Source organism: Lissotriton helveticus, chromosome 8 (assembly GCF_964261635.1).
Source record: "Lissotriton helveticus chromosome 8, aLisHel1.1, whole genome shotgun sequence".
Taxonomy (NCBI): Eukaryota; Metazoa; Chordata; class Amphibia; order Caudata; family Salamandridae; genus Lissotriton; species Lissotriton helveticus.
The window spans coordinates 119,543,912-119,569,430 of record NC_136069.1 but is presented as its reverse complement, the minus strand read 5'-3'; the positions used below and the strand labels follow the sequence as shown (position 1 = coordinate 119,569,430).

The window sequence follows — 25,519 nt, the reverse complement described above, 5'->3', positions numbered from 1 at the left end:
CGATCCAGTGATAAGTCTCGCTGCGGCGTTTAAAGAGGCTCTTATGGGTGCCGTAGTAGCTAGGGGGAGACCGCAGAGGGCGGTGCTGCCGTATTCTATTCGAGGTATGACTAGTGATTGTACCGCAGTTTGGAAGTCTTTGGCTGGAAGGAAGGGTTTAAGTTTCCTAAGGGTGTTGATTTGGTAGTTCGCTCCCTTAGTTGCTTTGTTGATGTGTTCCTGCATGCTGAGATTGGTGTCAAGTGTTATGCCCAAAGATTTTGCTGAGTCCACGATGGTGGGTTGAACATTGAGTGCCGTTAGGTGTTTAAGCCACATTTGTGCGGTAGTGATCTTCGCGGGAGGTGAGATCAGAAGGAACTCTGTTTTAAGGGCATTGAGTTTGAGATGATTAGCGGCCAGCCAGGATTGGGTGCTTCTGATCGTTGAGTTCAAGAGCGTGATGTCTTTGGGTGATTGTAGTTTGAGATAAAGTTGGGTGTCATCAGCATACATGTGGAAGTGTACATTGGATTCTTGTAGCAAGGTGGTGAGAGGTTCCATAACTAGGTTGAACAAAGTTGGGGATAGGGAGGATCCTTGTGGTACGCCTAGCGATACAGGTCTTGGCGCGGACATCAAGTTGTTGCTCTTGAATTTCTGCGACCTGTTATGCAGAAAGGACATGAACCATTTGAGCACAGTTCCAGATAGGCCCATTCTTGTGTTTAATAGTTCAAGTAAATTCTCATGTTTGACGGTGTCAAATGCGGAGGAGAGATCAAGGAGGATGAGGAGGCAGGTATCGTTATGATCTTTGAAGGGCGTCGTCAATTATGTGAGTCATAGCAGTTTCAGTACTGTGATTTGCTCGGAAGCCTGATTGATGAGAGTTGAGGAGATCAAACTGAGTAATGTGTTTAGTCAATTGTATTTGTGCGCATTTTTCCAGCAGTTTGGCAAGAGTCGGAATGTTGGTAATGGGACGGTAGTTGTTTAGGTCAGAGGGGTCGGCTGTAGGTTTCTTTAGCAAAGGTCTGACCTGTCCAACTTTGAGGGAGTCGGGAATGGTCCCTTGTTGAAGTGAGCTGTTAATGATTTTAGTCCAGAGTGGGAGGAGCGACGGGGTAAGGACTTTGACAGCGTTAGCAGGAAGGGGGTCCGTGAGGTGATTGGATGGTTTCAGAGTGCTGAGCAGTCTGCCAATTTCTTTCTCCGTGTAGGTGACAAAGGTTGACCAAGTGGCATTGTTTTTTGGTTTAGTGGGTGCTATGCAGTGGGGTTTGGGATAGAAGCTTGCGTCCATGAGGAGATCATTCTTTATGTTGTCAATTTTTTGGTTAAAGAAAGAGGCGAAGTCTTCGCAGGAGGGAGCTTCGCACATAGTGTTGAGAGGTTGGGGTTGTTCTTTGGATTGTGTTCGGATAAGCTCAAACAGCTTTCTCGGACGATTTTTGGCTTGGTCGAGCTGACGTCTGAAGAAGTCTGATTTTGAGCGTTTTATTTTCCTGAAGTAGGCATTTCTCTTTTTCTTCAGGGTTTTTAGGTTCAGTGCAGAGGGAGCTGATCTCCAGGTGCGCTCTGCCATTCGCATGGCGCGTCTATCTTCATTGAGACTCCCGTCGTACCAGGGATTAGAAATTTTTGCGGAGGCTTTTTTTAGCTGCAAGGGTGCGACTTCATTAATTATTGAGGTCATAGTGTTAAGATAGTGATCAGTCAAGGATTGGACGTCCTTAACGCCAGTAGGAGGAAGTAGTAAGTTGCAGCTGTTGGGGGGCAGAGAGTTTGAGTTTAGTTTTTTCATGTCTCTTTTCCAGACTTTGGGCCTGGCGGATTGAACAGGGTTAAATTTAACTTTTTCATTGATGAAGAATGTGATAATATGATGGTCTGACCAGTCACAGGGTTGGATAGATTCGAGTTGGATAGAGGCCTCTTTGGAGATGATAAGGTCGAGGATAGAGCCTTTCTCGTGTGTTGGACTGTTGCAAATTTGAGTGAGGTCAAGGGCGTTAAGGAAATTCTTCAGACCTTTTACCACCGCATTATTATGATCGTTCCAGTGGAGGTTGAAGTCACCAAGGTATATTTGTGTGAGTTGTCGCCCGGAGTTGGTTGAGATCATATCCATGATTTGTTGGGAGAAGGTAAGGTTGTCGCCGGGTGGGTGGTAAACGCCGTGAAGAGTGCAGATCGGTTTGCCCTCACTGATAATATCGAGGCAGATGTATTCACAGGAGGTTGGGGAGGGTAGGGAAGGGGAAGTTACTTTCAAGACAGAGAGGTTGCTCCTGTATATACATGCGATTCCGCCACCTTTTTTATTGCCAGACCTGTCAAGTCTGGTGATGTGGTAGTTGGGGGGAACCAGAATGTCCATTATAGGTGTAAAAGATTCTGTTAGCCATGTTTCAGTCATGATGATTAAGTCAAGATCCAATTTTAGGATGAGATCGGCGATAGCGGAGGAGTGTCTGGCGGCTGATCTGCAGTTGAGGAGAGTGCATTTGAGACGGGGTGTGTCGAGGGTGGAAGGGGGTTCTAGAGCGAGGGGGACTTTACTCAGGTTACTATGGATAGCGATTCTCTTGTTCAGTGTGGGGGGTCTAAGGGGATTGGAGTGAATCGTAGGAATGGCAGTGAGAGTGTCGGGTGTGTTGCTATGGGGAGCTGAGTCATAGGAGCGGAGGAGGGTGATTGTGTCGAGGTCCGAGAGAGGGTTGCAGGAGCGATGGGGTCGGTTTTCGCGGTTGTGAACAGGGATTGAGGTCCAGTGCGGTGGGCGTCGAGTGCGGGAGTTCGCCGCCCGGGTGGAGGACCAGTTGGGAGGGGAGGTGATGGTGGAGGCGCGTGAGGGGTGTCTGGGGTGTGTGCTGAGTAATTGTTTGATGATGTGAATGTCTTGTTTGATCTGGTGGAGGGTGTTGGGTGAGGGGTGACTGGAGTGTGATAGACAGAGTAGTTGTTGTTTGATGATGTGCATGTCTTCTTTGAGCTGGAGGAGGGAGGCCGTAATGTAGTCCAGTGTGGGAAATGTGTTGGAGGTGGGGATGGGAGGGTCGGGCGTGGATGACATAGGGGAGAGGTTGGTGGTGTGGATGAGAGTATTGGTGGTAGGAGGAGAGTGCAGGGTGGAGGATGGGCGTTTATTAGTGGTGAAGGGGGTGGAGGTTGGGTAGTGGGGGGTGAGACTGGGGGGGAAGTGGGATTGTAGATGGTTCTTTTTTGAGGGGGTGTAGTTGAGTTGATGGAGGTGGTGTGTTCTGTGTGATTAGTTAATGGGTGGAAGTGGGGGCTGAGAATGGGGGGGGATAAAGGGAGGGGTTTGCCTTTGTGTGTGTCGGTCTGATGCTGATCTAGGTTAGGCGGGTTGCGGGTCACAACTGACAAAGAGAATGTTATCGAAGACCACATGTCAAATACAGACTGAACGACATCCCATGGTTAGGCCTGTGACACAAAAAGAGTTTTGCATTTTCAATTCTGTGCAAGTCCTTTAGGAAGGGGATTCTCTGAGAAATACAACAGGAAGGAGTTTTACGTTGTGAGTTCTCTGACAAATACTACATGAAAGGGTTTTACATTGTGAACTTCACGACAAACACCATGGGGTGATGCTTTACACTAGGAATTAATCTTACACAGATTTCCAGCCTAGGAAATTATAGCTGGACCTGGTTTTCATTATTTACCTTTGTAATTGTAAATGTAGCATGTAGCCGTGTGTGTATTAACCCGTTGGCCGCGGCCGCGATTTCGCGGCAGTGCGGCACTTCCTCAAAAACAGGCGGGGCCGCGTCGGCCATTGGACGTGCACAGCACTACGAAGGTAGTGCTTGTGACGTCCAATGGCCGACAGCAGCACTTAAGGGGTTAAAGTACCTTTTCTTTTTTAAAGTAAAAGCTTCTGCTAGATATGCTTTATTGTTAGTTGTGCTTTTTGGAGTTTTGAATTTCTAACCCACACGCCCTTTCTGAGTAAGTCTTAGAGTACTCTGCCACGCTACCCTGAGGGTCAAGTGCTTATTTTGGATACAGTACTAAATAGCCCCAAGGATGAGCCTCTGATCTTTTGTTGATCGTATTTACAGATATTTGATTGGTCAGCAATTGAGATTGTCGTCTTTGAACTGGTTGCATGGCTCATGACTGATAGAGACATTGTTAACGCAGACCCCGTGCAAATACAATAGTGCGGGCTTTGAATAGTCTTACTCCATAACAAATATAGTAGGACTTGAGCTTTTACTTTGTGATCTCTCTGACCAACTCTGTTAGATGGGGCTTTATATTGTGACCTCCGCGTCAAACACAATAGGAATGAGTCTTATGATGTGACCACCACTATAGGAAGGACACCATCTTATAGACCACCCAACACAGATCTACGGTTCGACATACATCGGAAAAAGAATACTGGGGTGAAGGTCTTGGCTCTGGTTCCCGTAGTGGCCAGGTGGTGCACTACGGTAAGATAGACGGCCATCGGTCTTCGACACAGGGCTAGTATTAGGTAAGTGATGTTAGGTAAAGGACCACAGCAGGAAGGGACTTGAGACCCATAGGGGGGTGGTAAGGAAGCAAAAGCGGTAGAATGTACAAGGAATTGAAAATTCTTTATCAAAAAGCTGCACTCGGATTCTGATTTGATGTCTCCTTGTAGTGGCCCTGGCTGGAGCAGTCTACGGAGCATCTACTGTTTGCTGCCACGCCAGTCGTGGTTTCTTGACCCAGCTGGGCGTCTGCCGCTTAGGAGGAGCAGCTTGGGGCAGACCTTTGGTTTAAGATGCTGCCAATGTCAGTGTGATATGGTGGTATTTTAGCTATCTAACTTGGACACTGGAAATATACCTGTAAAGTGGGGTACATAGTCAGTACCCACTAATGATGTCTCACGTTGAAGGGTTTTCACAGCACGTCAGGGATGCAGACATCAGACTTCAGGCTCTCCATAGGGGTCTTTCATGCTAGTAACTTTGACAAATACGATGAGGGATATGAACCACAGATGAGATGTTGACCCGCATTATCTCTGGTGGATTTTGCACCAAACATTGTCATATCCAATGCCATTCATGCAGCTCTAGATTGGGCAACTGCATCACCAGAGGCACGGAAGGAGGATCCAACATTGCTGTCTTCCTCCAATCAGGACAGAGTAGCATGCTTTTAGACCTCTTGCAGCATCTGATTTGAGGACCATCAGAATAACTGACAGACTGATGCAGAATCTCCATCTTTAAATTCCTCATGGCTGTTACCAGCTTTCATAGCGTGAATATTCTGCATGTGTATGGGTCACATCTTGTTTCCATACTGATATGTTAGGTGGAGATTTCCGCATGACATACAGTGCAGAAGCTGCAATGTTGAACTTCGGCCTTGTCTTTGTAACCTTCTATGATGTCTGTTATTTAGCAATTAAAAAGTTAACACAAACTTTCAAAAAATCATAAGACTTAAGAAATTCACGAGAAAAGTTAAGAAATGAAATATTAGGGAAAAAAAACAAATGTATTCAATTTAACGTGTGTGGAAAGTGCATAGTGTTCACAGAAAAGCCAAAACTCTACTCCTCGGGCAGGCAGCTTCATGAAAACGTGTGTTTCTTCAAAAATACGAATACCCACAGAAGACTCGAAAAAAGCCCCAAGAAACTCTTTTCTTACCTGACATCTTCTGGCCTCTCACAAATACACTCCCTTTACGGCTGAGGTTGGACTTGGATTCGGCACCCGAGCGGCCAAGGTTGAATATCGACTTCCATTTCTTAGACTTTGTGGACAATTTCCTCCTGAAAAACAGAAATGACAAAAGATCTGAGCCTGGCATTTGCTCACTAATGTTAATTGTATACTATGTTACCATGATTTTGTTCACAATGCTCTTGACATCTTTATTTCGTAATGTTTAATGACCTTTTGCAGTTGGTACTTTGGCTAAAAGCACCCTGTAGATTTAATAAATAAACGTCACTGGACTGCTGTTTCTGAATCATGGGCTAACACAGGTCTGGGACTCTGCTGAAGCCCATTCTGGTCTTGGCACTGGCTCAATTCAGCATTAGGGGCCAGATGCATCAAAGGGTTTTACCCATTCTGTGTCAATGGGAAAATGTGTTCATAATTTAGCCCTAACTTTCCAAGATGTGGGCCCATGGCTTCAGGGGTTTACTTCGAGGTGAAGTACCCCGTGGTGAACCGTGGTGTACTAGTTCAAGATGCCCTTCTTACAGATTGAGTTTTTTTTATGTTTGTCATTATTTATGTAGATTTTTGTAAGGACTACATCCAGATGACAAGCCACCTAGGAGTATTCGGCCAACCCAGGGAGATATGCTCGATTTTTTCTTGTGATATTTTCTGACATACAGGGCACAATTCTGCAGCGCCCGCATGTTGACTGCATTCCGTTCGGTGCAGCAATCTTCTGGTAGCAAGGAATCTTTCTTATTTTCACTTTCAGTCTGGCACAAACAAAGGCCTGATTTGATCTTTTGCTCAAGTGTCATCCTGACTGGAAGCCATCTTTAGCCTAACACCTAGGTGGCAATGCAATGGAAGGAAACAAAGGCACATAGCTTATCACGTCACATGTACTTTGGAGAAACTATGATTTGGAGGCAGGTTTTTAACTTTATTCAAGCCCCCATGTAAGAACTGTGCATGCACTGTAAGAATGCAAGATATATCTGAGTGTATGAGTAATTACGCTACTAATGATTTAAATGGCATCTACTAATTTCTTTTTAATTTCTTTTTTTATATCACTACTCCTCCTAGTATAGGGTGTTAGAGTGCTTTACATCACCGACAGACACAATAAATCATACATGTGTGTAAATGAATGCACAGGAAACGTTACTTAAGACAACGAGGATAATAAGGTGTATGAATCACATATTGCCCATACTCGTAGACATTTTATGTTGTGAGTGAACAGTCGGGATAAATTCAAAGTCAGGATATACAAATTAATGCAGTGCTTGGGGTTGTCTGTACGAACAAGACTTTACTAATTCCCAGAGGATCCCCTTCTTTGCAATCTTAGAATAACAACAGATTGAGATAAAAAAAAATATGGAGCTAAAGCATGACTTACAGTTTGCATGCAACTCCTTGATGCCGGTAATTAGGTCACTGTGCTACATTAGAAGGACTACAGCTTATGTACTGGAATTAACATGATCTTGGTGTCAAGCAGTAGACCTCTTACCTACTTACATGAAATACAATCCAGTGATCCGCATGTTACACGATGTGCCGTGCAACAGGCACATTAACCATCTATGGTACTTCATCAGTCATAACTTTGATTGGACAAAACAGCTATATTACTGCTATTAGAATTGTTAGGCTAGTCAACATTTTGTGGTCTTTCACCAAACTTTTTGCCTTATCCCTTGCCTCTGTTTTGCTGGATTTGGTCTTGTTGGCTTTAGGGCTCTGTGCATTTTACCACTGCTAACCTGTGCTAAAGTGCTTGTGTTCACTCCCTAAACATGGTAAAATTGGCTTGCACCTAATTGACATATTTAATTTTCTTCCAAATCCCTATGAAAGTGCTATATCATATACCTAGGGCCAGTAAATTAAATGCTTCTAGTGGGCATGCAGCACGTATTGTGCCACCCACTTAAGTAGCCCCTTAAAATATGTTTTAGGGTGGCCATTGCAGCCTGTGTGCAGTTTTAAATTGCCAATTCGACCAAGTGAAATAAGCCACTTGCTAAACCTAAAACTCCTTTATTAATACATATAAGTTACCCCTAAGGTAGGCCCTAAGCAGTCTTTCGGCAGGGTGCAGTATATTTAAAAAGTTGAACGTGTACTAAGTTTTACATGTCCTGGTAGTAGAAGAAAACAAAAACCTTTTTCACTACTGTGAGGTCTACCTCTATCATAGGATAACATTGAGTTACATTATTACATTTAATAAGTGATACCTTTTGTTTGGGATCAGGTAGAAATATCATGATTTGTGTCTAGGGAATTGTAATTTAAAGCCTCCTTTAATTGGAAAGTTGGATTTTAAGCAACAGTTTCGAAAATGCCACTGTTAGAAATTTAGAATTTTCTTTTCCTACCATTGGGTGCCTGCAGCCTGTTTCCTAGGTCAAATAGGTAACTGTAGTTGGCCTTTGTGTATTCCTCATAGATGGTCATACAAAAAGGGGTTAGGGTATTGTCAGGGTGGGTAATCCTGACAGGAAGGGAGGGACAAAGCTGTACACAACCCCACTTACACTACAAATGTAACTGCCTCAGCCCACACACAAAGAACTTCAAACTAGCCTTATGTGCCCTCATATATCATGAGACTATCCAACATCATCTGTGGGGGAAAAACTCCAGAAGTGTCTTCCACTTCAAAGCGGGCACCAAGTATAACAATTAGGACCCTCAGACCCACTCTTCAGGACTACCCTGTACCCTCAAAGGACTGCTCTGCTGTTTGAAACCTGCTTTTCTGCTTGAACCCAGGGTTACCAGAGTGATTCCAGGGGCTAGTCGGCTGGCCTTCAATTCAGAGCTGCAGGGACAGAAAAGCCTTCAACTATTTTGAAACAGCACCTGGACCCAGTCAGAGTGAGTCCTCACCCTCCAAGTTGTGCCCTCCAGGCCTGGATCCGTGGGAGTGGTGATAAAGGTGCCCAAAAAGCCCAAATACAAAACTTGGGACTTAGACAATTTTCTGCCAAAAAGTTGCTCTGAGAACTGAGAGAAGAACAGGACCTACCTGCCCACCGATTCACCCAAGGTGCTTCACCAGTGAGCATGACTTTGCAGTAGCTCCTGCGATGTTTTTCTCTGCAGCAGCAAATCCTATACTGCGGCTCCTTGCAGAAGAGGCATCCAGCCTCATGGAGCCATTGTTAGCTACAGTCTGCAGCTTTGTCCCGTGGAGATTTTTGACTTCTGAAAAAGAGACTAGGGGGCATATTACCAAGGGGGGCGATAGACAATTATTGCCGATTTAGTGGCCGTTTTCGGCCGCTAAGCTGCGATAATTCTGTCGCCCTATTAGCAAGCTGTCGCTAACTGATGTTAGCGACAGCTTTCAGGCGATTGCGAGCGGTTTGGGGCCCGCTTTGCATGTCAGCGATGTTTATCGCTAATGACATGCAAAGTGGGTGTACCCAACCCGTTAGCGACTGAAAGCAGTCGATAACGTCATATTCGCCTATTAACAAGGCAGGCGTAGCGTTGGAAATATTTGCGCTAAGCGCGAATATCTTTAAAAACTAACGCCTGCTAGGACCAGTTCTTAGCCATGTTATCCAATGGGAGGTGGATAACATGGCTAAGAGCATTTTGTCGCTAATGCGTGAATATCGCTGTATTCTCAGCGATATTCACGCTATCGCCGGAAAATGTATCGCTTTGGAGATAAACAGTGCTAATAGTACGTTATCTCAGCGATATTTTCCGGCGATGCTTAGCAATAAAAAATGTGTTGCTAAGCCTAATTAGCGATAAATATCGCTAATCGTTGGTAATATGCCCCTAAGTTGACTATGACACCTCCTCCTCAGACACTGCTGGTTGCCTTGTCCCCTGAATGTTACCATTTCAACTATTTTCCAACAACATTTCTTCTAAATCCGGAGGTAAGTGGATACCGGGCTAAATCTACTTCACGTATCAGAACCGTGCTACATTGTGGTCGGCCATAACTTTCGAATTTACTCTGCTCTCGTGTGACTATATGTACGTTGTTGGTGCTTTAATCATTAGGTGCAATTTTTCACTTTAACCTTCAAAACCTCATAAGTCTGACTCTACTAATTGGATTTTCATTGTTTTAGTGTCAAATATTTTTTTATTGTACTTTTTTCAAAATTAGTGTGGGATTTTTCTTGCGTTTTGTCACTTTATTACTGTTTAAGTGCTGGATAAATGCTTTATACATTGTCTCGAAGTTGAGCCTGATTAGGACTGCTTTTGTTCAAAACTCCAAGAGGGTTAAGCACAGGTTAAATTACTGACCTTTTGTGGTTCACTCTGACGAGGAGTGTTGCCTTTGCTTGAGAAGGGCTCACATCCCCTCAACCAACAACCCAATTTCTCACATTAATCACCTCAAAATTGCAGGGCTCACAAAGATCTATGCAGGTGACATCTTTTTTGGTAACAATTCTGTATTCAGTTTTTAAACAAGCTGAGAGCTTACACGGGGCAAATAGATATTGCAGTTCACTACAATGTGAGTAACATTGTCAATATCAGTCAGTCCCTAACTGGAAAGATCAAGAAACAGCCCAAGACGGAAATGATAGACTGGACCGACCCCACCTACTATCTCACTGCGACATGGTCTACTTGAGGATACAAAGAGGCTTATGGGGTCACATCTCCCAAGTCCTTGTAGGACCCTTGTGAGGGTCTAGGGTCCCTCCCCTCAGTGCAGCAGGTGTCTTAACACTATAAGCTATTTTAAAATGCAGCCTCCTGGTGACCAATTAAGTAAGATATATTTGTCCTTGTTGGCAATTTCTTTGAAGAAAATGTTTTTTTTAATGTATATATAAGTTGTCTGTCAGACTCTGCTTTTCAAGCTCCACCCCTTGTGACTACACCTCCTATCATCTGCCACACCTTACCCCCAAAATATGGGTTCCTGGAGTAAACGTTTTCCAATTCCACCAATGCTAGGGTGGCAAAGTGAAATCCTGCTCCCCTCAAAATGATGTCTTCTTTCTCTGGGCACTTCCAATAATAGCTCCTACCAGGAGTGCAACGCCCATTGGGCTGAAACAGCTTAACCCTCTCCCCTTTATCCCCCCAGCCGTCTGTCGTAGCCCGGTCTGTGCAGCTTCAGCTTCCAGGAAAGATGCACTTCATGAGGTGTTGTGGGTTGGGCTGGGGCCGATATCTCACACACATTCAAAGTATGTCACAGGTATTCAAAAGACCATCAATTAACAAGTCTTGAGTTTGTGCTTTCACTTCTTTCTATTCTCCCTAATCTTGTAAAGGGTTGTTGCTGCAACAACAGGAGCATGTATATCAGAGAAAAATGTGCAGGCGGGCAAGCATAAAAGTAAAAGGGAGTGACAAACTAGAGCTAAGCAAATGATACAGCTTGTTTCTAAACTCCTAAACAATAATAATGTGACAGTGTTTCACTTCAGAGCACTAAAATTAATTCCTGCATTAAACACATTTATCAGAAGTCTTAAGGCCATTCTGCAAAACCAAAGGTGGTGATGGACGGAGCGTTGACAATACAAGCACTCACCCCCAGTCAACTGATCTGGGTTTAATCCATCACCGTTCTTTAGCCCACTCTGCCACCCCAGTTCAGACATGGCCATATGCAAATCAGTCTAACCATGTGCCTCATGGGAACAGTCCAGCCCGAACTGCCAAGCCATGCCTTCCCTGGACCGGAAACAAGCTTCAGAGGACCGGTTTCTGGCATTACAGCCATCTTCAGCCCGGCTTGCTTGAATCCAGTGGCAAAGTGAGCAAGGGACTCACGTCTGAGCATACCCTGCCAACTTATGGCGAACAAAGGAAAACCAAAGGTGGTGATGGACGGAGCGTTGACAATATAAGCATTCACCCCCAGTCAACTGATCTGGGTTTAATCCATCACCGTTCTTTAGCCCACTCTGCCACCCCAGTTCAGACATGGCCATATGCAAATCAGTCTGACCTGTGCCTCATGGGAACAGTCCAGCCCGAACTGCCAAGCCATGCCTTCCCTGGACCGGAAACAAGCTTCCGAGGACCAGTTTCTGGCATTACAGCCTTCTTCAGGCCGGCTTGCTTGAATCCAGTGGCAAAGTGAGCAAGGGACTCACGTCTGAGCATACCCTGCGAACTTATGGCGAACAAAGCAAAACCAAAGGTGGTGATGGACGGAGCGTTGACAATACAAGCACTCACCCCCAGTCAACTGATCTGGGTTTAATCCATCACCGTTCTTTAGCCCACTCTGCCACCCCAGTTCAGACATGGCCATATGCAAATCAGGCTGACCCTGTGCCTCATGGGAACAGTCCAGCCCGAACTGCCAAGCCATGCCTTCCCTGGACCGGAAACAAGCTTCCGAGGACCGGTTTCTGGCATTACAGCCGTCTTCAGCCCGGCTTGCTTGAATCCAGTGGCAAAGTGAGCAAGGGACTCGCGTCTGAGCATACCCTGCCAACTTATGGCGAACAAAGCAAAACCAAAGGTGGTGATGGACGGAGCGTTGACAATACAAGCATTCACCCCCAGTCAACTGATCTGGGTTTAATCCATCACCGTTCTTTAGCCCACTCTGCCACCCCAGTTCAGACATGGCCATATGCAAATCAGTCTGACCCTGTGCCTCATGGGAACAGTCCAGCCCGAACTGCCAAGCCATGCCTTTCCTGGACCGGAAACAAGCTTCCGAGGACCGGTTTCTGGCATTACAGCCTTCTTCAGCCCGGCTTGCTTGAATCCAGTGGCAAAGTGAGCAAGGGACTCACGTCTGAGCATACCCTGCGAACTTATGGCGAACAAAGCAAAACCAAAGGTGGTGATGGACGGAGCGTTGACAATACAAGCACTCACCCCCAGTCAACTGATCTGGGTTTAATACATCACCGTTCTTTAGCCCACTCTGCCACCCCAGTTCAGACATGGCCGTATGCAAATCAGTCTGACCCTGTGCCTCATGGGAACAGTCCGGTAACTGCATGCAAAGGTGTGTGTTTGGCACGAGGCAGCCTGAATGGGCACCATTGCTAGGTAAAGAGCAGACAGCGCCATATCTTAATACATATGGCGCTGTCCTACTCTCTTCCTCTCACGCATTGGAGCAGAGGAACTCTGCTGATCTTAACCCTGGCTCGCATCCCTCACCACATCAGAGCCAGAACAGATTGGTCCTTCGTTGTCCTAGCTCTGACCCTATGGAACTCTATGCCACTTCACCAACAGAAACATCTAAAATCACCTTCAATTTCGAAAACAGTTGAAGCTTAATTTGTGCCAGACATTTACAGTTCCTGGCACTGGCACTCAATTGTCAACACCGAAGCTTATGACAGTCTGCCACAAGGTGCTGATGTCTGTCTAATTTAGAGATGACCAGAATAATCAATGTTGAACAACACAACTACTACACAAGTGTGACAATTCAGACTAATCCAGGCCCCCAAAGTCTATAAGAATGACTTGCGCAGCAGGTAATAGTTATTTTAGTGTATATTGAATTAATATTATACACTAAAACTGACTATTACCTGTCGCCCATGCCATTCTTACAGCTTTGTGGGCCTGGAACAGTACAAATTGTCAAACTTGTAAGAGTGTGTTGGTTAGTAGCTGTGTTAGTACTGTCATTGGCAGCATGGCAGGGGCAATGTGTGGTGCAAGCTGTAGTGGGCTCCTGACGAGAGCCCCGGCATTTATTTGTTAACAAATTAAGCACTGTCAAGACCTGCTGTTCTACATCTAAGCTGATGCTCTGGCTTCTATCACTGCTTAGCCTCTTCCATGATTAGCGCCCGGAAGCCTCTTCAGGGGCAGCCGTGAGCTTCAGAAATCATTGTAACATAACATAACATTTTGAGTCAGGATCACCGATAGTGTATTTTCTCCACCATACGTCTCTGATTGACTTCACAATAATCCTAGTTTAAATTACACCCAGAACCTCAGTTACCATGCGTCAATGACGGGGTGAGTTACCTAGAGTGTTTAGGGGTACATCGATCCGCATTCACACCGTTCACTCCTCACCCTGCACTTACACAGGTTCGCCATTTACCCTCCACTCACACGGGAATCTAGTCATCCATTATACAGCTCACTCCTCACCCTGCACTTACACAGGTTCACCATTGGCCCTCCATTCACACGGGAATCTATCCATCCATTACACAGCTCACTCCTCACCCTAGACTTACACAGGTTCACCATTCACCCTCCACTCACACAGGAATCTATCTATCCATTACACAGCTCACTCCTCAACCTGCACTTACACAGGTTCACCATTCACCCTCCACTCACACGGGAATCTAGTCATCCATTATACAGCTCACTCCTCACCCTGCACTTACACAGGTTCGCCATTCGCCCGCCATTCACGCGGGAATCTATCCATCCATTACACAGCTCACTCCTCACCCTGCACTTACACAGGTTCGCCATTCACCCTCCACTCACAACGGAATCTATCCATCCATTACACAGCTCACTCCTCACCCTGCACTTACACAGGTTCGCCATTCACCCTCCACTCACACTGGAATCTAGTCATCCATTATACAGCTCACTCCTCACCCTGCACTTACACGGGTTCACCATTGGCCCTCCATTCACGCGGGAATCTATCCATCCATTACACAGCTCACTCCTCACCCTAGACTTACACAGGTTCACCTTTCACCCTCCACTCACGCAGGAATCTATCTATCCATTACACAGCTCACTCCTCACCCTACACTTACACAGGTTCATCATTCACCCTCCACTCACAGAGGAATCTAGTCATCCATTATACAGCTCACTCCTCACCCTAGACTTACACAGGTTCACCATTCACCTTCCACTCACACAGGAATCTATCTATCCATTACACAGCTCACTCCTCACCCTACACTTACACAGGTTCACCATTCACCCTCCACTCACACAGGAATCTATCCATCCATTACACAGCTCACTCCTCGCCCTACACTTACACAGGTTCACCATTCACCCTCCAATCACACAGGAAATCTATCCATCCATTACACAGCTCACTCCTCGCCCTGCACTTACACAGGTTCACCATTTACCCTCCACTCACACAGTAATCTATTCATCCATTACACAGCTCACTCCTCAGCCTGCACTTACACAGGTTCACCATTCACCCTCCACTCACACGGGAATCTAGTCATCCATTATACAGCTCACTCCTCACCCTGCACTTACACAGGTTCGCCATTCACCCTCCACTCACACAGGAATCTATCCATCCATTACACAGCTCACTCCTCACCCTGCACTTACACAGGTTCGCCATTCACCCTCCACTAACACGGGAATCTAGTCATCCATTATACAGCTCACTCATCACCCTGCACTTACACAGGTTTGGCATTCGCCCTCCATTCACGCAGGAATCTATCCATCCATTACACAGCTCACTCCTCACCCTGAACTTACACAGGTTCACCATTCACCCTCCACTCACACAGGAATCTATCCATCCATTACACAGCTCACTCCTCACCCTGCACTTACACAGGTTCACCATTCACCCTCCACTCACACAGGAATATATCCATCCATTAAACAGCTCACTCCTCACCCTGCACTTACACAGGTTCGGCATTCACCCTCCACTCACACGGGAATCTAGCCACCCATTACACAGCCCACTCCTCGCCCTGCACTTACACAGGTTCACCATTCACCCTCCACTCACACAGGAATCTATCCATCCATTACACAGCTCACTCCACACCCTACACTTACACAGGTTCACCATTCACCCTCCACTCACACAGGAATCTATCCATCCATTACACAGCTCACTTCACACCCTACACTTACACAGGTTCACCATTCACCCTCCACTCACACAGGAATCTATCCATCCATTACACAGCTCACTCCTCACCCTGCACTTACAAAGGTTCACCATTCACCCTCCACGCACATGGGAATCTAGTCATCCATTACACAGCTCACTCCTCACCCTGCACTTACACAGGTTCACCATTCACCCTCCACTCACACAGGAATCTATCCATCCATTACACAGCTCACTCCTCACCCTGCACTTACACAGGTTCACCATTCACCCTCCACTCACAGAGGAATCTAGTCATCCATTACACAGCTCACTCCTCACCCTGCACTTACACCGGTTACCCATTCGCCCTCCACTCACACAGGAATCTATCCATCCATTACACAGCTCACTCCTCACCCTGCACTTACACAGGTTCACCATTCACCCTCCACTCACAGAGGAATCTAGCCACCCATTACACAGCCCACTCCTCGCCCTGCACTTACACAAGTTCACCTTTCGCCCTCCATTCACCCGGGAATCTATCCATCCATTACACAGCTCACTCCTCACCCTACACTTACACAGGTTCACCATTCGCCCTCCACTCACCCGGGAATCTAGCCATCCATTATACAGCTCACTCCTCACCCTACACTTACACAGGTTCACCATTCGCCCTCCACTCACCCGGGAATCTATCCATCCATTACACAGCTCACTCCTCACCCTGCACTTACACAGGTTCACCATTCACCCTCCACTCACACAGGAATCTATCCATCCATTACACAGCTCACTCCTCACCCTGCACTTACACAGGTTCACCATTCACCCTCCACTCACAGAGGAATCTAGTCATCCATTACACAGCTCACTCCTCACCCTGCACTTACACCGGTTACCCATTCGCCCTCCACTCACACAGGAATCTATCCATCCATTACACAGCTCACTCCTCACCCTGCACTTACACAGGTTCACCATTCACCCTCCACTCACAGAGGAATCTAGCCACCCATTACACAGCCCACTCCTCGCCCTGCACTTACACAAGTTCACCTTTCGCCCTCCATTCACACAGGAATCTATCCATCCATTACACAGCTCACTCCTCACCCTACACTTACACAGGTTTACCATTCACCCTCCACTCACAGAGGAATATAGTCATCCATTATACAGCTCATTCCTCACCCTGCACTTACACAGGTTCACCATTCGCCCTCCACTCACCCGGGAATCTAGCCACCCATTACACATCTGCCTTTCACCCACAAGGACACACTGGTCACCAACTCTCACATACTAACGGGGTCACACCTTTCACTCAGCACTTACACTGCTAACTCTGAACTCACAGCACTCAGTCACCCAGCACTTACATTACTTACAGCCTTTGCAGTAATGCCACACTTTCACTAAATGTGTTTCCGCAAACAGTAATCGTGATATTACCACAAAGATACTTGTAAATATAGACTAACCGTTGATTTTGCCTGTGTTTGTGTATTAAAAGGTACAGAGTTAGCTTTATGTTGGTGCTGATGGACACAGATTTCCTGTGCAGGGACGTGACATTAGCAGAAGGCCACATTTCTGCAAATACAAACATTGCTAAATCCAGTGGAATGCACTTTCTGCGCATGCGCCAGGACCCGGGATTCTTTGCTTTCTCCTCCGAAGTGATAACAGCATCTCTGACCTGAAGGCTTCCCTGACAGCATTCCTGTACCAGGGTCAGGCACGGTCGCCTCAAGGAAGGGTGGACTGTCTGCAGCGCCACCTACCGGCGGGTCTCCCATCCTGTGAGGCGCCACATCCGAGTCTAGAGATGCCGGCCCCTGCGCCACATGCGGGTCCTGTGACCGATACCATCTCCTGCCTCAGACCGAGAGGCGGCGAGCCTGCCTGCGGCCGGCCGGTCGGGCCTGTCCCACCGGCCCCTAGTGTTCCCCCACAGGGCGGGAGGGCAGAGCCTGCTCATCCAGACGGAGGGCTCTGCGGATCCCGGGCCCTGGGAACAGCGGCAGAGGGCAGTGCCCCCAGCCGCACCCTCCATTCTGAAGCAGAGGCAAAAGGTAAACACAGGCCTGTCCAATGAATGGTGAGGACAGAACCCCTCATTATAAGAAGCCAGGCAGCTGCGGCCTCTAGGGCAAGAGAGCAGGCAGGACCCAAGCCAGATTTTCAGGATCCACACTAAATACAAGAGTTGTATTTGATTGAATGAAATGTATGTATATATATATATATATATATATATTTATTTATTTGCTGAGTTATCTCAAAGGGTGATCCTATAAACATGCATGGACCGCCGACCCTCCTGCACCTACGTTGGACACCCCTGATCTAGGGAAGAGTACACCTTGTGAATTTATTATGTTGCAAACTTAAAGGCTGTATTCTGTACAAGTGATCCCAGCAGACGTGCAACTCCCATTGGACTCAAAGGGCTTCAGCCCACCACCCGTCGTGTGTGTCAGCCCGGAATGAGACAGCTTTCCGAGCACACACACAGCCGCACCCGAGCACTTCACGGGTCTTTAAAAGACCGTTTACTTATTAATGAGGTTTTATTGTTTTTCACCCCTTAAAGCCAAAAATATAGCAATTCCATTTTGCACCATTGTCCTGCAAATTGACTAAAGGCGTTTTGTTCTAAACCACAGCTAAGATTTACTTACACTGCACCAATGCAGAGTCCCCCAAAGTGAAGTAAACCGGAGCAAAGTGTAGTTTGGGGATTTACTTCCTGTTGGAAAATGTTGCACCGAAAAGTAGTTTTAGAATATCACTTGTGATACTTTGCACCAAGGAAGGTGTCAAGTGCCAGAAGCGCAACTAGAGCCTAATCTTCCAGAGGGGCGAGGGGGAGTGGGGTTGGGGGCCGCAATTCTTCCGGCAATAGTCAGAGTGGAGATGCAGGGGTTCTAAGAAGAGGTGAGAAAACAACAAAGCCTCCTTAACAAATAAATGGTCTTTTAAAGACCCGTGAAGTACTCGGGTGCGGCTGTGTGTGTGCTGACGCCCTTTGAGCCCCATGGACGTTGCACGCCGGGCCAATGGCCAATGGTGCCAACTCTCACTTCTTAGGACATTTCCCCCCCACATCTCATAATTTTTTGTACGGCGCAAACAAGTACAGAAGACTAAATTTGGACAATTCTTGGAGTTTTAAGGGGCAGAGTGAAACTTATTTCCACAGCGCTCCCAAGCTCCCCCTGTCCACAGTGGTGTGGCCCAAGATTTTGTATTTGCAAGCTTGGACTTGTATTTACAAATGAGTAAATCAGGCTCCTAGGATGCAAAGACAACTGGTACTCGTTGCATTAAACTTTGAAGGATGAAAGGCGGTGCCAGTCTTGCAATAACTAGAACCTCTGACTACACAGTAAGCTACACGCGCTGATGAAACAAGAGCACATCTCACTGAATTATCTTTGTGGATCAAAGGAAAACACGTTTTTTTTGTAGCTTAAAGCAACAACTATTGGTCAATTATATTTGAGAAGAACGAGCCTACAGAAGGTACAATTGCAATAACGTTTACAAAGCTGGGCTACTTTACATAGATTTTTGGGAAACGTTAATGTACTCTGAATACAAGGTATTTCGTCTCTAGGAGCAGACTCGTAGTTTAATGATCCTAGAACGCCATCTGCTGGCGCCTGCTTGCTATTATTTCGAGCACCGAGCTGCTGCAGCAGCAACTGCAGGGAAAAGCAGCGCCCGGAGTCTACTTCCGTTACTTCATCAGAGGCTTCCGTTCAGTCGAGCCTTTTTCGAGTGTCTGCGTGGAAAGTGAATTACTTTTTTTTTTACTTTGGCTTCTTACATTGCAGGGTTTCTCTCTGTAAAGTGCACTAAAATGAAGTAATTATGTAGAATAAGCGAGACATCCCCAAATGACAGGTAGAGGTAAAAGTAGACAATAGTAACTCTGTTTTTGTGAGTGTGGGCGAGCAGTTAGGCAGAGGGCAGTGTTAAGCATTTGTTGTACTCATAGAGGCAACAAATGAGACATACTCTCAAGAATAAATTAGAGATCAATTTGTAAAAATAATATTGATTTTTATATAATTTTAGAGACCAAACACACAGTTTACAGAGCTCAATAGATATATCACTTTTATACACAATTATTCACCATAGAAAACATTGGGAAAAAAGCAATAAAATTCAAGCAATGCTTTCACAAAGTTCACCTTCTTGTTTTAGGTCGATGCTGGGACAAGGTCAAAAGTTCCAGGAGTAGAACTGGAGTATCCCAGATTGACCGGTAGCAAAGGTGCTGTGGTCGTGGAAGCTGGTGCACAAAGACAAAGGGAGCCACTTGAAAAAGCACCGCACAGAGTAACTTACAGGTAAGTCCGGTGCGCCTCTCTATAGGGAGAAGGTCGGAAGGGCCTGGGGACCATGGGAGCAGAGCTGGTTGGTCAGTGCTGGGGCCGGGTGCAGAGTGAACAGATCAAATGGGCATTGTGCATCTTGAGGTCCTTGTTGTCAGGAGACGGCAACTTGGAGAGGCAATAACAGGACACCTAGGACACTCAGGAAGTGGGTCTCAGGTGTCTCGACCTCCTTCAACGGGTGCTTGCTTCTGGTGCTACAGGAGTCCGCAGTGGACTCTTCTCCTCGGTGTTTGCAGTTGGAGGTCCGGTACCCCGAGTATTGGTACGCCGCGGTTCTGGTAGGTCCTGTTATCTCCAAACTTGGTGGGAAATAGATCTGACCCTCCGGAACTGTTATGCCTTTTCTGACTTCGATACTGCAACGAGGTCATCGGAGGGCAGCGTGTCGACAAACCAGACTTCACGGGATTGGTCCCTGCAGTCTGCAGGGGAGTGGTACCTTCACTCCAAGGGAGATTCACAGCGATTTCTTGAAGGCTGGATGAGCCCTTTCAGGTTTCAGGACGCCACAGAAACAGCCATTGTCAAGTCCTAGAAGCAGCGGGCAGGGATTGGTGCCTTTCTCTTCTGTAGAAGGGATTTTATTCATGAGCAGTGGATCTTCTTAGTCCTGGTCTTCTCTTGTCCATCAAATCTGATGTTCAAGTCTCAGGGTGCCACCAGCAGCGGCTCCCCTGATATGGCAGAGGAGCATTGCCCCCCAGCCAGCAGCTTTAAACACGAAAAATAAAATTCTAATAAACTAGGTTTGTTAACGTTTTTTTTCCTACCACGGAGATTTGGGGGCAGGATCAAGTTGGGGGGCAGGCATGAGAGGAATGTTTTGCACTGTTATCAGTGGGCATGATGGTTTGGCCGGCCGTTCCATGCCATACGAACCAACCTGAAGCTCAACTCCAGGTGGTTTTGTTTGGAAACAACCCTAATCTCTGGACACCAGATTGCAGGCCATTAGACCCGGGCCAGCTCCCCACACCAGTTGGAAAAGTGAAAAATCTGGGATTTTGGATTGATGAGAAACTGAGCTGTAGGGACCAGGTTAATAAAGTGGTTTCCACTACCACTTATATTATAAAATCTTGCAAAAAAAATATTGCCACTACTCTCCAAAGCGCTACAAAAACCAGTTGTCACTGCTTTGATTATGCAGAGATTGGATTATTGCAACAGTCTCTATTTAAAGATACATGACGGATCCCTAAACAAACTGCAGTTATTGCAGAAAACAGCTGCTAGACTACTCACTCGCACACCTAGGTCTGAATCCATCTCTGCCCAAATCAAAGCCTTGCATTGGCTGCCAGTGAGGAAACGCACCCAATTTAAGACCTTATGTTTGGTTTTCAAGGCCCTTCATGGAATCAGGCCTGAATTCTTAAAACAACTTATTCAATGGTACACCCCAACTAGAACCTTACGATCTACTGACGCCAAATTGGTGACAGTACCTAGGGTGAAGAAGGCCAACTGGGGGAGAGGGGGAGGGGGCAGGGCAGAAGTTTCACAGTTAATGCAGCAAGAGCCTGGAATGCGCTTCCTCCTTCTTTAAGAAGCATGACCAACCTTCTTGCATTTAGGAAGACTCTAAAAACCTGGCTCTTCACAAACTGATCCAAACTGATGCGCGTGTCTCTCCATCTGGCTTGAATCTTCTATAGGCCTTCTCCCAGCGCCAGGACACCCTTGGGTAACAGTTGCGCTCTACAAATAGCAATAACATACCATAACATAACTTGCGCACTGAAGCTCTCTCCAACCCAGCTGCATTGTCAATTTGGAAACAGCAAGCATAGGTTCCCAGCCTCACTGGCACAACAACTCATCGATGCGTAGGCTAATCCTGACGCTGCTTTCATGCTGCCGCCAGCAGCATGAAAGCAGCGTCAGCATTAGCCAGTGGAGCCTGTGCCTGCGGAAAGGAGGAGCCTAGAAGAGCGCAATGTGGTGACCCAATGATACGGCAGGTGAGTTGTCTTTTTTATTGTTTATTTGTGTTGTCCATCTCCCCCGTATCCTCACTCCGCGCCACTCTTCTGAGATACCGGCCGCCACTGTATGCCACCTAAATACTAAATTTAGGGGCATTACAAGGGGAGACAGGTAGTAGCCAATGGCTACCTACCATTAGGGTGTCTACACCCTCTAGTGACCACTTCCTGTGGGAAGAGGCATTACCCTAGATCTGATAATGGGTTTTCTCACCAACTCAAGAAGGTAGAATTTCAGGAGAGGATTTCACATCACCTGCTCCGCCCTAGGGGTGGCGTAGGCTAAGAGGGGACCCTTCTCCTAATCTAACTAATTTTACCACCTTTACTCCTGCCAAAAGTGGAGCAAGAAAGGGGGCTTGGCTTCCCCCGTTATGTGGAGGTTCGGATTTCAAAGGTGGCATCGCCTTTGAAGCTTCACACCCAAGAAGGTCATCCTGTCCTGGAGGAGGAGTGAAGCACCTCTGCCCAGTGTAGGCTTTGTCTCTGTCTTCTGAGAGCGCTGGCTCTCACCCCATGAGGTCAGAAACATGTCTGGTAGTGTTAAGTCATTCTGCTCGCACTGGTTTATTGTGCCAAGAATTTGTCTCTCACTGTAAAATCAGCACAAACGGCACTATGCATCGTGCCAGAGGGTGCTGCGGCTTTCGGCTGCTCTACTCGAGCGGCAGCTTCCTCAACGCCAGTGGTTGCGACTGCCCGCGATGAGAAATCACATCAGGAGGAGGTCTAGCACATTATTTTTTATCGCAAGAGCTCGTCAACTTACTGTTGGCAAGCCACTCGAGAAAAAGAACTCCGCTCCACATCATATCGCTGAGTTTTTCAGAACTCCGCACGGAGCGCAGAGTGGGCAAAGCTCTGCGAACTCCACAGGCAGAGCAGAATTCTTCGCCCACCCCTACCAAACACTGTAGGAATCATTGAAGCTATCAGGGAGTTAGGAAACTTGTGTTGACAAGTATCCAGCCCATGTACTCTCTATGGCTTCCCTGTGCACTTACAACATCCCAGAATAGACTGGACATTGTAGGGGATTATCTGCTCATGATGATAGGCCCACACATAGGATAAAGTGCACCCTGCTTTAAGGCTAAAGGCCTGCAGTAGGGGGGACTTACCTCTATCTTATTTAGTGTGTGGGAGGTATGGCACACAAGGCTGAGTACCATGTGGACTCCTGATTTCTCTGCACCAAGACATGCAGCCTGCAATGTCAGAGTGCATAGCCTTGGTAAGGGGTCCCTGGGGAAGCACAACCAGTGCTGCAGCCCCAGAGCACCCTCTTCAGTACCCATGAACTAGGCAACAGGGGTACCATTTACCGGGGATATACAGGGGTAACTAAAGTTGTGCCATTGTGGTACATTTTGGGAAAGAGATCTGGCACTGGGGACCTGGTTAGCCGGGACCAAGTGCACTTACAGCTCGAAATCACATCAGACATCAGGCAAAAAGTTGGATCTAACCATGTCAAAAGAGACACTTTCCTACATTGCAGTAACCAGATTTAAGTCATCCCAGGAAGTTCCTGTTCGAGGGTCCACTTATGATTTATTTCAGACTTGATGATATATTAAGAAAAGTTGCATCTTTCACAATAGGGCCGCTGATTTTCAGACAGAGTTTCAGTAAAAAACAATCAATTTTGCACTGGTTGAATATTTTGTTGTGCAAGGTCTGAGTGTCAGCTTGCAACAGCAAGCTTCTGTTTCTGCTATGTGTTTCCAAAATATGTGATTAATAAATACCCACTGAATAATGTTTGCATTTATTTAGAACGTGTATTATCACTAATTAGAGAATACAAATAGTCTCCTCTCAAGGACAGCGAGCAACACATTCAAAACACTACTAATATCTCGAACTGGAGTTGAGCAGAAAAGCATGTCCATGGCCATCAGGAAACTGAAGGTGAGTAAGAGCATGGCAGCTGTATATGGCCTGCATAAGAAATTGCTTGTAGAGTACTTTGCGTTCTGGGATTTGTAGTTCTGGATTTAGAGTGGTGCCACAATTTCAGGATGTAAAGTAAAAAACTGGAAAGGAGGAACTACTTGCAAACAGATCTGAGGAATCTGAGAGCCCTAAGTATGCTCTTCAGAAACATTGCAGCAGTTTTGAAGCTGTTTCTAGGCCATTGTATTGGAAAGAAGGGTCTCGTTTCTAAAATCTATATTGCTAAATGGATATAACAGTTTTTTTCTAATTGCATTAGAACCACTCAAAGTGGCACATATGGAATTGAATTTTCACACAAACACATTGGAAATATGGGTAAGTCACAACCTGGAAACTTGGCAGCTTCTCCTCCATCTGCAGAACCGGTAGCACCCATGCTCCCTGCCTCTCCCAGCCACTCACAACGCTGCATCAGCAGCGTCGTGGTTGTTCTGAGCAGCCAAAGAGGCTGCTCAGGCAGTGCCTGGGAGCCTGGGCATGTTCTCCACCTGGCTGTGCTACTTAGCCCGGTGGAGAACATGCTAAGTGCGAATGACGGTTTGGCTGGCCAAAAGGGCCGGCCAAACCGTCATGCACACTTGGAGAGTGAAAATCACTCCTGACTCGGCTCTGACGGCAGTAAGCCAAGCCCCGCCCCACCTGACCTGGCTCCAAGGCTCGCAAAGAGAAATAAAATGATAATAACTTTTGTTATTATAATTTTCTTTTTTTGTACTGCTTGCTGAGCAGAGGGGTGATGTTCCTCCGCCTTAGCGGTGCAGCCACCATTGGTCTCCATAGAGGCAAACTCATTGCAAACATCAAAGTTGTGCATCTCTTTTGAGGTTGGTGATGTGGAGCGATCTCCTGACACCTCTGAGACCATGGGAAGAAGTAACGTGAAAAAGGAAGAGGTGTGGAAAAAGGAAGAGGTGTGACGCCGCGGCTAGGGTGACTGACTCCGAAATCTGGGGATCTCGGTTCGATCCCCGGCACCGGCGGCAGATTAGCCCAGCACCATGTGACTCTGGGCAGTAGCTTTCTTAATCTTCCCGACGGCCCCCAGCGCCTAGCGACCCTTATGGGTGGTGGTGCGCTTTACAAATGTGGATTATTATTAAATGTTTCATATGACCTACTAACAGACACGTAGGAAAAACACAGTTGTTTCCTGACACTCTGCTATCCAATTATTTCTTATTATTATCACAAATTCCTGGAAAATATAAAAACATGTCTGACTACTATATAGGGGAGGAAAAGTCAGAGCTGTGTGCCTTCAAGATCAAAATGTGACGCCACTGCTATAACTTGTGTCTCCTAGTTCCTTGCTGCTCAGCCTTTGTGAGTGTGATGTAATCGAATGTTCATGAGTGCATGGTTTGGATGAGTGGTCAGTTGGAATGAGTGTGGCTGAGCAGCCGGATGCTTCTCCCTGTGGGTCCTATACAATCTTACTTATAACTATAAACCTACATAATCTACACTACTGGCTACTGGACTAATTACCTACAAGGACCCTACTTCATTCACAAAAGTCACGTGAAAACATCCACAGCTGGCGCCAATTCGATGGACGTCAGTGGTAGGAGTCTGCACGTGAAACAACTCCCACAGGTTGATTCCCTTAGAAGGTGGTTGTCTTGTCCTGAGCATCCACCGCTCAGCTGCAGCGCTATGAAAAGGACCATGTGAAGTTAT

The 25,519-nt window shown here is 46.6% G+C and overlaps 1 protein-coding gene across 1 annotated transcript in view; it reads right to left on the bottom strand.

The window, feature by feature from the left end:
* Window positions 1-25,519, bottom strand: part of ARHGAP31 (Rho GTPase activating protein 31) — a 529,796-nt gene that overhangs the window by 40,516 nt on the left and 463,761 nt on the right. Inside the window, exon 8 of the mRNA XM_078656718.1 lies at window positions 5,652-5,776. Coding sequence (XP_078512844.1) covers window positions 5,652-5,776 — 125 coding nt within the window. The remainder of the gene's footprint in view (window positions 1-5,651; window positions 5,777-25,519) is intronic.